The sequence below is a fragment of the Ornithorhynchus anatinus genome, chromosome 7 (assembly GCF_004115215.2).
Source record: "Ornithorhynchus anatinus isolate Pmale09 chromosome 7, mOrnAna1.pri.v4, whole genome shotgun sequence".
Classification (NCBI taxonomy): domain Eukaryota; kingdom Metazoa; phylum Chordata; class Mammalia; order Monotremata; family Ornithorhynchidae; genus Ornithorhynchus; species Ornithorhynchus anatinus.
Window position 1 is genome coordinate 76,333,245 of NC_041734.1, and position 16,677 is coordinate 76,349,921.

At 48.2% G+C, this 16,677-nt stretch overlaps 1 protein-coding gene across 3 annotated transcripts in view; it reads right to left on the bottom strand.

Moving 5' to 3' along the window:
- NBEAL1 (neurobeachin like 1) overlaps positions 1-16,677 on the bottom strand; it is a 190,157-nt gene that overhangs the window by 85,626 nt on the left and 87,854 nt on the right. For 2 of the 3 annotated variants that reach the window (XM_029068751.2, XM_029068752.2), the window contains exons 9-14: positions 16,190-16,496; positions 15,209-15,315; positions 9,210-9,296; positions 6,313-6,396; positions 1,740-1,838; positions 1,070-1,650 (exon numbers count right to left, since the gene is read on the bottom strand). In XM_029068751.2, coding sequence (XP_028924584.1) covers positions 1,070-1,650; positions 1,740-1,838; positions 6,313-6,396; positions 9,210-9,296; positions 15,209-15,315; positions 16,190-16,496 — 1,265 coding nt within the window. The remainder of the gene's footprint in view (positions 1-1,069; positions 1,651-1,739; positions 1,839-6,312; positions 6,397-9,209; positions 9,297-15,208; positions 15,316-16,189; positions 16,497-16,677) is intronic. The other variant, XM_029068756.2, reaches the window with a different exon arrangement.

Consider the following 16,677-nt stretch of genomic DNA (forward strand, 5'->3'; position numbering starts at 1 on the left):
GTGCTTACTCTGTGCCAGAACTCTTCGAAGCACTGGAGCAGATACAAGTCAATCAGGTTGGACACAGTCCCTGTCCCACTGGGGGTTCACGGTCTTAATCCTCATATTATAGATGAGATAACTGAGGCCCGGGTAAGTGAAATGACTTGCTCAAGGTCACACAGCAGACAAAGGGCAGAGCCAGGGCTGGAGTCCAGGTCCTTCTGACTCCCAATCAGTGCTCTCTCCACTAGACCATGCTTCTGAATCCCAGCCCGTGCTCTAACCGCTAAGCCACGCTGCTTCTTACCAAGGAAGGGACTGTTTCTGCTGACACCCTCACTAACTCCACTGAGTAGTGGGTGTCAGAGGGCCTGCTTCGCCACTAGCCTGCTGTATGACCTTGGACCAGTCACTTCACTGGGCCTCAGCTTCCTCACCTGTAAAACGGGGATTCAGTGATTTCCCTCCTGCTTAGATCGGGCACCCCCGTGAGGGACTGGGACTCTCTGATCTGCGTTTACTCTATCTACCCCTGCGCTTATTACAGTGCTTGGCATATAGTAAGCACTTAACGCACACCACAGTTCTTATTATGCTTCTGCCAACAATCAGGCATGTAAAAAAGGCTGCCAAGAAATAGTATTTAACTGAAGTCCTCTTTTCCTCTTCTTCCACTCCCTTCTGTGTCACCCTGAGACTGCGAGCCCGTCGTTGGGCAGGGATGGACTCTGTTGCCGAATTGTACATTCCAAGCGCTTAGTACAGTGCTCTGCACACAGTAACCGCTCAATAAATATGACTGAATGAATGAATGAATGCTCCCTTCATTTCCCCCCGTCCCAGCCCCACGGCTCTTACACGTCCATATCTGTCATTGATTTATCTTAATGTCTGTCTCCCCGTCCCCCAACACACCGCATGCTCGCTTTGGGCAGGGAATGTGTCTGTTTACTTTTATTTTGGTACTCTCCCAAGCACCCAGTACAGTGCTCTGCACACAGTAAGCGCTCAATACGTACGATCGACTGACCGACTGTTCTTGGAAACCGTCACGTCGACCTTTATTCCAAACGACTCGCACCAATACCTGTACAGCTGCTTTCTCTTTCCGCCCTTGCCGGAAATGCCAGTGGTCAACTGGTCCTGGTCTAGGCACAGCCACGCGTTGAAGGAGAAAGCAGAGCCCGGCCATTTCTGAATGCACGGCACCGAAATGCCCGCCATACTGTGGGACAGGTCGAAATACTGCAGCGCGCTCTCCAGGCTCTGTTTGCGAGCCATCGTCAGAAGGGCCCGCATCACCGGGATGGCGTACGGGTGAACCTGCTTGGGCTCGTCAACTCGGAGCAACCTTATGAATCGATGGAGCTCTTCGGAACTCATCGACTGGCTCCCCAGAGAGCCCTGGAGGGCGATCAGGTTCTCCGCGCACAGACGATGGAGGGCGGCGTGGGAGCCCAGGGTCTCGACGATTTGGACGCCCATGTGGGCGTTGACGCACGTAGTTCGACTCTGCCTATTGATACAGCAGATTCGCTTCAGCCAGTCGGAGATGAAGATCTGTAGGTCAGGCGACTCGAGCTCTGGAAGCCACTGAATAAGCAGCAACAGGGGCTGGACGTTGCTAATGCCCAGAATCCCAACTGAGGTGTGGTCTCCTTCCACGGCCTGGAAAGGAGCACACCGGACAGAAACTGAGTGAGGCGAAGGGGTCACGTGGCCGCTACCGAAAAGGAGGAGAATCGAACCCGCCTCACCATGTTCATGAGTTCTTTCAGCAGCTCTCGGGAAGGCGGGCCCAGGGATTTCAGTACCTCGAACATGTGAGCGTAACCAATCCGTTCTTTAAACACTTCCTGAGAGGAGAAGAAAATCGAGAGTGTATTCGGCGAAGCCAAGAGTCACATATATACTCGTCACCGGTGAAGAGTCACACTCTGAGATTTAGTTCCGAAAATGTGACTTGTAGAATCCGTGCACACTGACGACAAGACACGGGGGAAAGGAGCCAAGCTTTCTTTTGCCGGGTATTATTGTCGAAGGTCAATAGCGACTGCTGAAAATGAACACTTCAGACTGATATTGGAGCTACCTTCGGGACATTTCTGGACCGCCAAATTTTGTTCTTTCCCTTCCTCTCCTTCGCCTCTCCATCGCTGCCCCGGAAAAATCTGGGTTCCGCCCCTGCGGCTGGGAGTCTTTGATGTGGTCGGCCAAATGAGTTGATTAGAAACAGACCGTCCTTTATGGATGCCCGAGAACCTGAGAGTTAGGCTACTTTGCTAAAGAGACTTGAGAAGCCCCATGGCCCAGTGGAAAGAGCACAGGCCTGGGAGTCAGAAAACCTGGTTTCTAAACCTGGCTCCGCCCCTCGTCTGCCGTGTGACCTTGAGGGCAGGGACTGTCTCTATCTGTTACCGATTTGTACATTCCAAGCGCTTAGTACAGTGTTCTGCACATAGTAAGCACTCAATAAATAGTACTGAATGAATGAATTTCACTTCTCGGAGCCTCGGTTTCCTCAAGCCACAAAGTGGGCATCAAATCCTACTCCCCCCTTCTTAGACTGTGAGTCCCCTTCTTAATAATAATGTGTTTTTTGTTAAGCGCTTACTATGGGCCAGACACTGAAATAAGCACCGGGGTAGAGGCCAGGTAATTGGGTTGGACACAGTCCCCGTCCCACATTGGGTTCACGGTCTTAATCCCCATTTTACAGATGAGGCACCTGACGCACAGGGAAGTGAAGTGACTTGCCTAAGGTCACATGGCGGACGAGTGGTGGAGCCAGGATTAAAACCTAGGTCCTTCTGACTGCCGGGCCCGTGCTCTATAATAATAATAATGCTGGTATTTGTTAAGCGCTTACTATGTGCCAAGCACTAAGCGCTAGGGCGGATACAAGGTGATCAGGTTGTCCCACATGGGGCTCACAGTCTTAATCCCCATTTTACAGCTGAGGTAACTGAGGCACCGAAAAGTTAAGTGACTTGCCCAAAGTCACACAGCTGACAGGTGGCAGAGTCGGGATTAGAACGCATGACCCCTGACTCCTAAGCCCGGGCTCTTTCCACTGAGCCACGCTGCTCTATCCACTAGGCCACTCTGCTTTCCATTGACTGAGAGATGGGAAGACTCACCTGATTAACCTCTCACCTCTTCATCCTATTCTCCCTCCATCGGCACTACCTATATCCCTTAAGCAATTTGACATTCCCGTCATGAGCACAGCATTTATGTACATATCCTTTTATAGCCCGTTGGTTTCCTTAACCGCCATTTATTTTCATGCCTGTCTCCCCCACTAGATTTTAAGCTCCTTGAGGGTAGGGACTGTGGTTACCAACTCTGCTGAATTCTCCCAAGTGCTTAGTACAGAGCTCTGGATACAGTAAAAAAAACCACTCAGGAAATACCATCGATTGATGCTGTTTTGCAGCATATTGTCCCAGTGGAAAGAGCACAGTCCTGGGAGTCAGAGGACCTGGATTCTAATCCCAGCTCTGCCAGATGCTTCCTGTGTGACTTCGGGCAAGTCACTCAACTTCTCCGTGCCTCAGATCTCCTGTCCTCCCTCCTCTAGACTGTAAACTCATTGCGGACAGGGATCGATTCTGTTTATTGTTGATTGTACTCTCCCAAGTGCTTAGTATAGCGCTCTGCACACAGTAAGGGCTCAATAAATACAACTGAATGAACGTGGGTTCTAATCACGGCTCCGCCGCTTGTCAGCTGTGTGACCTTGGGCAAGTCACTTCACTTCTCTGTGCCTCAGTGACCTCATCTGGAAAACGGGGATGAAGACTGTGAGCCCTAGGTGGGACGACCTGATTACGTTGTAATAATAATAACGATGGCATTTGTTAAGTGCTTCTTATGTGCAAAGCGCCGTTCTAAGCGCTGGGGAGGATACAAGGTGATCAGGTTGCCCCACGTGGGGCTCACGGTCTTTAGCCCCATTTTACAGATGGGGTGACTGAGGCACAGAGAATAATAACAACAATGTTGGTATTTGTTAAGCGCTTACTATGTGCAGAGCACTGTTCTAAGCGCTGGGGTAGATACAGGGTAATCAGGTTGTCCCACGTGAGGCTCACAATCTTAATCCCCATTTTACAGATGAGGTAACTGAGGCACAGAGGAAGCTAAGTGACTTGCCCAAAGTCGCACAGCTGACAAGTGGCTGAGCCAGGATTTGAACCATGACCTCTGACTCCCAAGCCCGGGCTTTTTCCACTGAGCCACGCTGTATCTACCCCAGCATTTAGAACACTGCTTGGCACACAGTAAGCGCTTAACAAATACCAACGTTATTTTTTAAGACTGTGAGCCCCATGCTGGACAGGGACTGTGTCCAACCTATTTAGCTTGTATTTTCCCCAGCGCTTAGAACAGTGTTTGACACATACTAAGTGCTTAACAGGTACCATCAAAAAAACTTGGTCAATGTCACTTGGAATTTTATTTATGGCGTTGAACAAGGAGTCGAGTATAATCCTGTTCCCTCCGACCGAGTCAAGAATAAGAGAACCAGGCCCAGCTCTGACCTCTGCTGATTCTCTTAAATATTTTCATCGAAGATCTAGGTTGATGCCAAGCCGACCTAACCCCCATTTGGGTGTGCCTCAATACTACATTTAAAGCTAGATTTTAAGGACATCCTAATTGTCAGTAGCAGAATCAAATGCCTTTCTATAGGCTCGAACTATCCCGTTCCCTTTACCTGACCTCTCGCTATTTTGGAGGGACATTCAATTGGGTCTGGCAGGATGTACTATTCACCAAGTCATGCTGCTTTCTCTCTCCGCTAGGCATCTGGGTCTGGTATCTTCCCAAATAGTTGACTGTGACACCTTAGAACACTTTACTAATAAAACATTTTAAAAACAGCCATGCGCTGCCATGTCCAAGCCCATGATACCGATAATGATAATAATAGGATTTGTTAAGCGTTCGCTATGTGCCAGGCACTGTACTATATTTTACTGATATCTCTGGCATGGACGGTGCAGTGGATGGCTGCTCTTAAATAATTTTATGCTTTGACCATAAAAATATAATTCTACTTTAAGCCCCTGAATTGAAAAATGACAAATTCCTCGCAGCAGTCGCTATGCGGCTGTTTGTATACTGCAGAAGAGCCTGTTGTTTTGTAGGATGCTTTGAAACTAATTTCCATAAAGGTCAGAGTGCCCCACCCACAAAGATCCTGTTGTCCCACCATTATTTTGGAATGTGTTATGTTCAGTCAAATTCCATTTCCAAATAAAGGTGGTCATTGGGAAACTGTTAGATGGAAAGCTCTGTGAGGGCAGGAACCGTTTCCTTTAGATACCTTTTTCTCTCCCGATCCCTTAATAAAACACTCAATAGGCAATCAATAAATCCTATTGATTTTTTTATTGGTCTCTGTCAAGCGCTTATATGTGCCAGGCCCTGTATGAAGCACTGGGGCAAATACAAACTAATCAGGTTGGACACCGGTCCCTGTCCAACATGGGGCTCATGCTCTTAATCCCCACTTGAAATATCAGGTAACTGAGGCCCAGAGAAACCAAGTGATTTGCCCAGGGTCCCACAGCAGACGAGAGGCAGAGCCGGGACTAGAACCCAGGTCCTTCTGACTCCCAGGCCCATGCTTCTTCCATTAGGCTACATTAATAATAATAATAATGTTGGTATTTGTTAAGCGCTTACTATGTGCAGAGCACTGTTCTAAGTGCTGGGGTAGATACAGGGTAATCAGGTTGTCCCACGTGAGGCTCACAGTCTTAATCCCAATTTCACAGATGAGGTAACTGAGGCACAGAGAAGTTAAGTGACTTGCCTACAGTCACACAGCAGAACCCTTTTCATTACCCTATTTATTTTGTTAATGAGATGTACATCACCCTGATTCTATTTATTTGCTATTGTTTTAATGAGATGTTCTTCCCCTCGATTCTATTTATTGCCATGGTTCTTGTCTGTCCGTCTCCCCCGATTAGACCGTGCGCCCGTCAAAGGGCAGGGACCGTCTCTATCTATCTGTTACCGATTTGTACACTCCAAGCGCTTAGTACGGTGCTCTGCACATAGTAAGCGCTCAATAAATACTATTGAATGAATGAATAAACCCATGACCTCTGACTCCCAAGCCCTGGCTCTTTCCACTGAGCCACGCTGCTTCTCTAAGCATTGCTTCTCTATCGATCGAGTGATTCATTCGTTCATTTCGGTCACGAAACTACACTGATATCTTGCATATTGAGGAGTCCCTCAAGAGGGGATAACTGTTAAACGTCACAAGACTGAAATAATTAAATACAACTGGGTAGGGAGGTGCTTCACCTTAGCAGCGGGGGACTTGTGCATCACTGCTGTCAAGGCCTGAATGGCTGATCTGGCCAGACTATCCAACTGCTCCTGAAACACCTGGAACAGAAGCAGGAGAGGTCAAACACAAGGACTTGAGAGATTCCACCCAGCAGGCCGTCCTGTGCTCTTCTGCTCCTTTACATTCAACGTGCACCGTAAATTCTTTCCCCAACAGGCCACGCGTCACGATGCCGCGGCCTGTAGAAAAGATCGCTGAACCGAAATAAATGAAAGCGCGAGGTTATAATCGTACAGGTCATGCTTCGAATGGACCAACTCAAAGAGGGAGGGAGGTGTGACAGAAAATGCTAACAGATTTGAATTTCCAGGTAAGACTACCCTTCAACTTTCTGGGCTAAATTTTCCAAGGCGGGTGCAACAGCTAGAATGAGTTACATCCAGGGCCGAACCGGCCCAAGAAAATCCGAGCGGACCTCTGCCCGAGCCTGCGTGGGCCATGCCAGCCTTGCCTGTCCCTGAAGGACTCTTTACTTCATTCAATCGTCTTTATTGAGCGCTTACTGCGTGCAAAACACTGTTCTGAGCACTGTACTTAGCACTTATTTTGCTGGCTTTCTTTACTTCCTCTCAGGGGTAATTAAGGAGCCACTCAGAGTCAGAGTCAGTTTACAACCATCGTAAACTGCGAGGTTCCTGCTCCTAAAGCCCCTGTTCCCCTTCCCGGCTCTCAGACCTTCCTACCGGGATTTCTCCGGAAAGCATTTCAGAACCAAGGGCGGATTACATCTACCGCTCTCTGGAGCCTGTGTCTTTGTAAAGGATGAAATGACATTGACACACGCTAATCGGATCATTAGCCAGACAAAGAACTGAGCAGTTAAACATCTACTGCATATGGAAAAAACTTGGGCTTTCAGGCCCTAGGGGGACATGCAGTTTTTTTTAAGAGGCGTAAATATTGTTCAGGCCTTTGAGAATTTAACCTGGAAGGCCAGAAGTTCATTAACTTCAAGCGTTACAAACTGTGATTGTCCCATCAACCCTAACGCAACATAGGTGGGTGTCCTTTTCAGTGTTGGTGTGCTATATTCAGGTACACACTGGGAATGACAAATTGTATGATGCCAAATCCGTAATTGTGATTTGCAGAAGTCCCCAAGGTTGAAAGAACTGACAGCCTTTAAGAGGCACAGAAGTCCACAAGCCATGAATCAGACTTCTGGTCAGTCTTGCAATAGTAATTATTATTGTAATAATAATTACAGTACTTGTTGAGCGTCTACTGTGTGCCAAGCACTGTCCTAAGTCCTGGGGTAGATACGAGCTAATCGGGTTGGACACGGCCCCTGCCCCACACAGGGTTGGTTCACGCTCTAAGTAGGAGGAAGTATCATTTAATCTCCATTTTACAGAGCTGAGGAAACTGAGATACAGTCAAGTGAAGTGACTTGCTCAAGGTCACGCAGAAGACAAGTGACGGAGCCGGGATCAGAACCGAGGTCTTCTGTCTCCCAGGCCTCTGCTCTTTCCACTCGGCCTCGCTGATCTCAGTAAACGATTTTTTGCTCCACAGTTTGGAAAACAAAGTGTGGAGGCTGGGCTGTTGGGGGTTTTAGAGGCCCAGAAGTGCAAGCACGGATCACGAAACCGTAGTCCTTTTTCAAACTATCTTCTAAATGGACCGAGCTTTCCATCTATTTTATGTAACGGAGGAATGTAAAGGGAACTAGTTAATGTGAGCAGAGTGAAAAGAAGCTATCCACTGTTCATGTGGGCAGAGTGGAGAGAAGCTATCCACTCCCACTCCTATTTTTCTGCTACTAGTTTCTGGTTCCAAAGAAATCGTTTCCAACGGAAAATGATTCCTACTCCTAATTATGGTCTCTAAATGGGGACATTAAGACAAGACCATGCACGTAAGTTAGATATCAGACACTAACGATAATAATAGTAATAATGTTGATATTTGTTAAGTGCTTACTTTGTGCAGAGCACTGTTTTAAGTGCTGGGGGAGATAGAGGGTAATCAGGTTGTCCCATGTGAGGTTCACAGTCAATCCCCATTTTACAGATGGGGTAACTGAGGCCCAGAGAAGTGAAGTGACTTGCCCACAGTCACACAGCTGACAAGTGGCAGAGCCGGCATTCGAACTCATGACCTCTGACTCTCCAGCCCGTGCTCTTTCCACTGAGCCATGCCGCTTAAGTTTTGGGAGGTAATAAGCAACAGGCGAGCTGACTGGCTTATGCAGATTTTGTTTTTCCAATTAAACGCGATCGCCGTTAACCTAGAAATGCTTTCACCGGTCTTACCCTGGTTTACCCATTTGGGATTGAGTGACTAAGTCTACCAAAAATCCAACGAAACTTCGAGTCCGATGGCTTCCGTTGCCTACTGGAAAACAAACCTCAAAAGGTCAGCGGGCCAAAGGTTCACCCTTCCTCCCAGATTCAGTGTGTCCATTGCATAATGATCATTGGTTGTCCACAAGAAGCAGAGAATCAAGATTTGAAAACCGACTACACAGATTCGCAAATAAAGCCCTAGGATCCCAGTTCACCACGGTGAATGAGTAAAAAAGAAAAAAAAAAAGGAAAAAGAAAAATCACCACCGGGTCGACAGCACGAAAATCAAAATCCCATTTCTGTACTTCACATCTCCTCAAACACGTGGAGCGATGAAGATTCTCCAATTTACGGATTTGAGAAGCATTCCAGTAGGCTTCCCATGCAAGCGATTTTACTGGTTGCGTCTCTCAAAGGTTAATAGGCAAACAATTTTATTCCCGGGTGGGGTAGATTTTGTAAAGTGCTTCGGTTTAAGACAGGAGAGGAAAAGTACAGAAATAGTTACTCCAACTGACTGCGTCTGGACTTAGCTGAAGCAAAATGCAGGCTCTGTAGGTACCTGGTCCTCATTCATTTCTGTCAGTAATTTGTTGGCAAGGTCTTTCTCGTTCTTGTCTGCCACCTTACTGTTAGCATTTAAAAATAGCTGTTAAAAACAGAGACAAGAATAATGAAGAGAAAAGCATTAAATAGTTACCTGCAAGCCAGGTTAGGGAGGCTTGAACGGATCGCTGATTCTCGCGGCGGGAAAGCCAAGAATGCCCGTTGGTCAGGTCTATCACTCTTAGACATTTCTGTTTAGTTCTTTTCAGCTAACGGATGCTTTTCATTCATTCGTTCAATAGTATTTATTGAGCGCTTACTATGTGCAGAGCACTGTACTAAGCGCTTGGAATGTACAAATCGGTAACAGATAGGGACAGTCCCTGCCCTTTGACGGGCTAATCGGGGGAGACAGACAAGAACAATAGCAATAAATAGAAACAAGGGGATGAACATTTTACTATTTTCTAATATCTTAATATCAAGAGATGGCTTTCTTTCCCGGGAGCATCTCCGATCTGACGAGTGCTGGGAACGAGGACGGGCAGCTCTAAGCAGAAAGAGTACGGGGGGCTTGAGTGCTTGAGTAACCAGGGGGATTCTTCCAAAGGGAAAATAATATTTACGGAGCTGACGACAATGTTTCGATCGGATATATCAGCTCTGGGGGAAAAAAACCCATACACCCCTCAACAGATACTCCTCAAGAAATCAAGCCCCACATCTGACCTGCCCCGAGATATGTGGTGGCCTACAATTCCATAAGGAAAAACTTCAAAAACCCAGAAAACCTCACCGGTACCCTATGTACGTGGAATCGAAATAGCCTGCTTCTCTGCAGAGGTTGTTTTGGGGGCTGGATCCTTCGAGGGTACAAAATATCTAATATATATATACACATCTATATATGTAACCCTCAAACTGTATGTTTTATGGAAGCAAAGCTTCTTTCTAGGTAGGTGTAAACCCTAATACTTCTAGGGCCAATTATTAGAAAATAGGTAGAAATGGCCTTGAATCTACACCTGAAATCCCCGGTGACTGGTGCCTTCTAATGCCTATCTAATGTTTGCATTTGTTAAGCGCTATGTGCAGAGCACTGTTCTAAGCGCTGGGGTAGATACAGGGTCATCAGGTTGTCCCGCGTGGGGCTCACAATCTTCATCCTCATTTTACAGATGAGGTCGCTGAGGCCCAGAAGTGAAGTGACTTGCCCATAGTCCCATAGCTGACAAGTGGCAGAGCCGGGATTCGAACCCATGACCTCTGACTCCCAAGCCTGGGCTCTTTCCTCTGAGCCACGCTGCTTCTCTATTTGTGTCCATCTTCCTTTCACTATTAACCATGATTCCCCTTAGAAGCAGCGTGGCTCAGTGGAAAGAGCACGGGCTTTGGAGTCAGAGGTCATGGGTTCAAATCCCGGCTCAGTCACTTGTCAGCTGTGTGACTTTGGGCAAGTCACTTCACTTCTCGGTGCCTCAGTTACCTCATCTGTAAAATGGGGATGCAGACTGTGAGCCCCACGTGGGACAACCTGATTCCCCTGTGTCTACCCCAGCGCTTAGAACAGTGCCCGGCACATAGTAAGCGCTTAACAAATACCAACATTATTATTATTATGTTCATTCAATAGTATTTACTGAGCGCTTACTATGTGCAGAGCACTGTACTAAGTGCTTGGAATGTACCATATCTGCGTTATCTATCCTCCCTCCCTCAAACGGTCCTTTTTCCACAAGAGGGAGCTCAAAGCGGCGTGGCTTAGTGGAAAGAGCACAGCTTGGGAATCAGAGGTTGTGGGTTCTAATCCCGGCTCCGCCACTTGACAGCTGGGTGACTTCGAGCAGGTCACTTCGCTTCTCTGTGCCTCAGTTCCCTCATCTGTAAAATGGAGATTAAGACCGTGAGCCCCACGTGGGACCACATGATGACCTTATATCTATCCCAGCGCTTAGAAGGGTGCTTGGCACATAGTAAGCGCTTAACAAACGCCATGATTATTATTTCAAGCGATTAGTACAGTGCTCTGCACCCAGTAAGTGCTCAATAAATACGACTGAATGTATCTCCTCTCCTCCAACTGTCCTGCGGCCTCACCTCCCGCCGCCTCTTATCCACCGCTCTCCCTTTTTCATTGGCCTTGCCCCTTCCCTGGCTCTTACCTCTCCCCTGCCCACTCCTACCGGGCCACCCCCATATCGGAACTGCTTCTGAGTCAGACCACTGGGAAAGGCAAATACCTCATCTCTATCTCCCTCACACATATGTACATACTAAATATAAAAATGAATATGTAAAATAATTTTCGAGCAGAGCTCAAGAGATGGGAAAAAGAAGCTGAACTGCAGCTAACAGGAGAAACACAAACTAATCCAATCAGGAAAGAGTTGGATTGGATTAAATCCAATTCAGTTATCGATGCCCGTGCCCGTTACCCCCTCAAGACTGCAAGCTCACGGTGGGCAGGGAACCGGTCTACCGATTCCGTCGTAGCGTACTCTCCCAAGCGCTCAGAACAGTGCTGTGCACACGGTGAGCGCTCAACCAACACCACCGATGGATTAATTAGATCACATCAACATTGACATGACTGGCCATAACATCGTGGGGTCCTGTGGGAACTTCCGAGAGGCCCAAATTCCCTTAAGTAGCTCCGGGAGCCTAGAATACGCCTTGAGAGAAAAAGACTTTGAACAAGCCACTGGAAAATGTTATGGGTCTTGATGTCGTACTCTGCTCGTTCGTAATCCGGGTGGTGTGTGCCGGAGCTGGCTGGAGAGGGATTAGCCCAGAAGCACTTTGCTCAGGGTTCGCTGGTAGCGAAGAGTAATGAGACTTTCTAGACCGGAAGCTCCTTGTGGGCACGGAACGTGTCTACCGACTCTGCTGCACTCGACAGCGGAAGCCTTCTCTAGCCTCCCTCCCTCAAACGGTCCTTTTTCCTCAAGAGGGAGTTCAATGCGGCATGGCTCAGTGGAAAGAGCCCAGGCTTGGGAGTCAGAGGTCGTGGGTTCTAATCCCGGACCCGCCGCTTGCCGGCTGTGTGACTTTGGGCAAGTCACTTCACTTCTTAACTTCTCTGTGCCTCAGTTACCTCATCTGTAAAATGGGGATTAAAACTGTGAACCCCACATGGGACAACCTGATCACCTTGTATCCCCCAGCGCTTAGAACAGTGCTTTGCACATAGTAAGCGCTTAATACCACCATTTATTTATTTTTTATTTTATTTATCCTCCCAAGCCTTAGTACAGTGCTCCGCACACAGTAAGCCATCTCTTTCAAGAGGCCTCCCCCAACTAAGCCCCCATTTCCTCTTCTCTCACTCCCGCTCACGTCGTCCTTGCCCTTCGATTTGAACCCTTTATTCACCCCTCCCTCAGCACTCATGCACATATCTGTAATTTGTATAACGTCCATCTTCCCCCTCTAGACCGTAAGCTCATTTGGGGCAGGGAAGGTGTCGATCAATCGAACAGTCAACAGTGACCTCAGAATCTTTTCTAAGCATCTGACCTGCCATCTATTTGAAATGCCTATTTACACTGGCAATCGAGTCAACTACATCCCTCCTCTCTCCGCCTCTCCTCCGGTGACTCCTAGTTCCTACCTTATCTAAACTCTGTCTCTCTGCGTCGTCGCCTCACTGATGCACTGAGAACGTGAAGCGCCGCCCGCTGCTGAAGCCACATTTCAGAGAACGCTCGATCGGTGATATTTAGCGAGTGCTCGGTGTAGAGTTCTGAGCACCGGGAGACTATAATACGACAGAGTCGGTAGACGCGTTCCCTGCCCTCGAGGAGCTTCCAGATTAGAACGGGGAACAGACGATATAAATAAATGAATCGGGGCCGTGAACGTAAGTGTCGCGGGGCTGAGGGAGGGGGGAATATCAAGTGCTTAAAAGGCACAGATCCAAGTGCACGGGTGACACGGAAGGGAGAGGCAGCAGGGGAAAAGACAGCTTAATACGGGAAGAACACTACGATGAATGTAACGGCAAATACCAACCGCCCAGAAGATGTGAAGGGGCAAAACGTTCTGGCAGTATACGACTGTGCTTTTTGAAGCGATTTCCAAGCACTTTCATATCGATTATTTCATTCCGTCCACTCAACATCCCTGTGAGTCGGGGATTATTTTGCCCATTTTACAGATTAGGAAACGGGGGCCCGGAGGGGCTAAACAACTTGTACAGTACCAGAGACAGAGACCAAACTGAGATTCAGATTTACTAAGATTCAGATTTTCTGCCATCTAATGTTCTTCCCAACAGACCCCACCGCCACACAACTGAAAGGACGTGATCTCTTTAAGTTGACAAAATGCAAAGCGCTGCAGCTACAAAACAAAAAGCCAGGCGGGGAGGAAAGTTAGTACATTTAAACAACTCAGTTAACTGTTTCCTTCATCACGGACAGCATCAGCTGCACTGATGAAGCCACTACATTTGAAGGAGCAGAAGAAAGGAGAATATTGTTTTCCGGTAGAGTAGCTAAGCGTGCCTCCGCTAAAGGCAGGTGAGCCATCCAAAGACCGGAGCCACGACTGAAACATTACAAACCACGAGCCGCTTCTCTGTCGATTCGACTGTCTATCTAGCTCTGCTTGGATAGTAACATACACAGATTGAATAGACGGGTGGAGGGAAAAGGGAACACGGAGAGAAATACAGACAAATATCTACGACCGAATGACTCCGTGAGGTTTGCGCTCAGCACATATACTATGTGCCAAGCACTGGAGAAGATGCAAGATAATGAGCTACCACATGGGAGAACAAGAAAGTGAATCCCTATTATGCAGATGAGGGAACTGAGGCCCAGGGACGTCACACAGTAATAATAATGTTGGTATTTGTTAAGTGCTCACTACGTGCCAAACACTGTCCTAAGCACTGGGGGAGTTACAAGTTTACGAGTCCCACCTGGGACTCACAGTCTTCACCCCCATTTTGCAGATGAGGGAACTGAGGCATAGAGAAGTGAAGTGACTTGCTCACAGTCGCACAGCTGACAAGTGGCAGAGCCGGGATTTGAACCCGTGACCTCTGACTCCCAAGCCCGAGCTCTTTCCCCTGAGCCATGCTGCTTCTCGGTAGGCAAGTGGCAGAGTAGGGATCAGAACCCAGGCCCTCTCACTCCCAGGTCCGTGCTCTTTTCACTCGGCCACGCTGCTCGGAGCTGGGTTCTAATCCCAGCCCCGCCACTTTTCTGCTCTGTGACCCTGGGCAAGCCACTTAACTTCTCCGTGCCTCAGTTACTTTCTCTGTAAAATGGGGATGAAGACTGTGAGCCCCATGTGGGACAACCTGATGACCATGTATCTATCATCTGCCACTTGTCAGCTGTGTGACTGTGGGCAAGTCACTTCACTTCTCTGTGCCTCAGTTACCTCATCTGTAAAATGGGGATTAACTGTGAGCCTCGCGTGGGACAACCTGATGACCCTGTATCTACCCCAGTGCTTAGAATAGTGCTCTGCACAGGGTAAGCGCTTAACAAATACCAACATTATTATTATCCCAGCGCTTAGAACAGTCCTTGGCACATAGTAAGCGCTTAAATACCATAATTTTTATTATTATTATTAGAGGTAGCAGGAACAAGCAAATTCGTTCAGGAGCATGATGGAAGTCCCCAGTGTCGCGTAAGTCTGGTCTAAACGCAATTTTTTCTCTCGGGAATCAGTCTCCATCGCCAGAATCTCTTCCAGGTTGGCTCCTCCCAGCACTCTGCATGGCGTGCTCTACTTAGAAGGAAAACCTGCTTGGCTATAAAAAGGAAGTTTCAAAATTCATTTAAGATGTCCAGACACTGGCTATCTGTTTAATGATCAATGCAAATTCAATATCTGGATACTAGCTTAAACTCGGACAGAAGTTTCGACCTAAAATACTGATTCAACTCGCGCCGGTGGTCAACGGTGTACTTAAAGCCAAAAATAAGAATGCCAAATGACACCTAGCTGGGCTGAGGAAAAAAAACAGACTATGATGAATAAAAGGGAAGTTACCTTGCAGTTCTGCAGCAGCCGAATGAGATGTTCAAAGCAGTTACTGTTTAGGAAAATTGCCTGAAGGACGGGCCTGTCTGTGCAATCTAACATAGCTGTGATGGTATCTGAGAAAAGAAAGAGAAAGCTTTAGAGAAGCAGCGTGGCCTAGTGGATAGAGCCCGGGCTTGGGAGTCAGAGGTCATGGGTTCAAATCCCGGCTCCGCCGCTTGTCAGCTGCGTGACTTTGGGTAACTCATTTCACTTCTCTGGGCCTCAGTTACCCCATCTGTAAAATGGGGATGAAGACTATGAGCCCAGCGTGGGACAACCTGATCACCTTGTATCCTCCCCAGTGTTTAGAACAGTGCTTTGCATATAATAAGCGCTTAACAGATATCATAAAAAAAAAAAAACGAATCAGGTGCCATAATGATAATTATGGCATTTGTTAAGCACTTACTATGTGCCAGGCACTGTACTATCTGTACTGTACTGCACTGTACTTTATTGCTATTGTTATTGTCTGTGCCTCCCTCTATTAGACTGTGAGCCCGTCAAAGGGCAGGGACCGTCTCTATCTGTTCCCGATCTGTACATTCCAAGTGCTTAGTACAGTGCTCTGCACATAGTAAGCGCTCAATAAATACTATTGAATGAATGAATACTGAGCGCGGGGGCGGATACAACCAAATCGGGTTGGACACAGTCCCCGTCCCACCCAGACGGGGCTCACGGGGTCAATCCCCATTTTATAGGTGAGGTCACCGGGGCCCGGAGAAGTGAAGTGACTCGCCCCAAGTCACACAGCAGACAAGGGGCAGAGCCGGGATGAGAACCCACGACCTCCCGACTCCCAGGCCCGGGCTCTATCCACTCCGCCTCCCAGGCCCGGGCTCTCCCCACACTCCGCCACGCTGCTTCTCCAATTTATTCCATCCGCCCATCGCAGCGAGGACTACATCACAAAGCGAGAGCGAACGCTCCTCCTCAATCACTCACCTAACATTTGGACTTGCAGGGCTATGAACCGGCTCTCCCACTGCCTGGATCTCCTCTGCTTGGGCAGGGCGGACTGGTCCGAGTTTAAGAGCTTGAAGTAGAACTCCAGAAGAGTGCCGGTCTCCACCTGCCGCTGATCCGAGCTACTCGTCAGGAGGATGTGCACCACTTCCGTCAGGCACCTGAGGGTCAGTTCCGCCTTTTTGCTCACTTCCTCGGGATCTCTGTCGGCCCAGGTGTCACAGTCCGCCAAGACTCGCATGAGGACTTCCATGGTGGCCGGAGAGATAGCCTGTAGGGCGTTCCTCTGAAACGGCCAAGAAAATACGCGGACCGTAATACGAGGGCACCGAGCGACGTCCAATATGAGAGCCGGCACCGCTTGGCTCTGGGACAGCGCCGCTACACGAGAGGTGCCGGGCGAAGGGAGGAAACCCCGCCGTCCTCTGACGATAATAATGTCGGTATTCGTTAAGCACTTACTATGT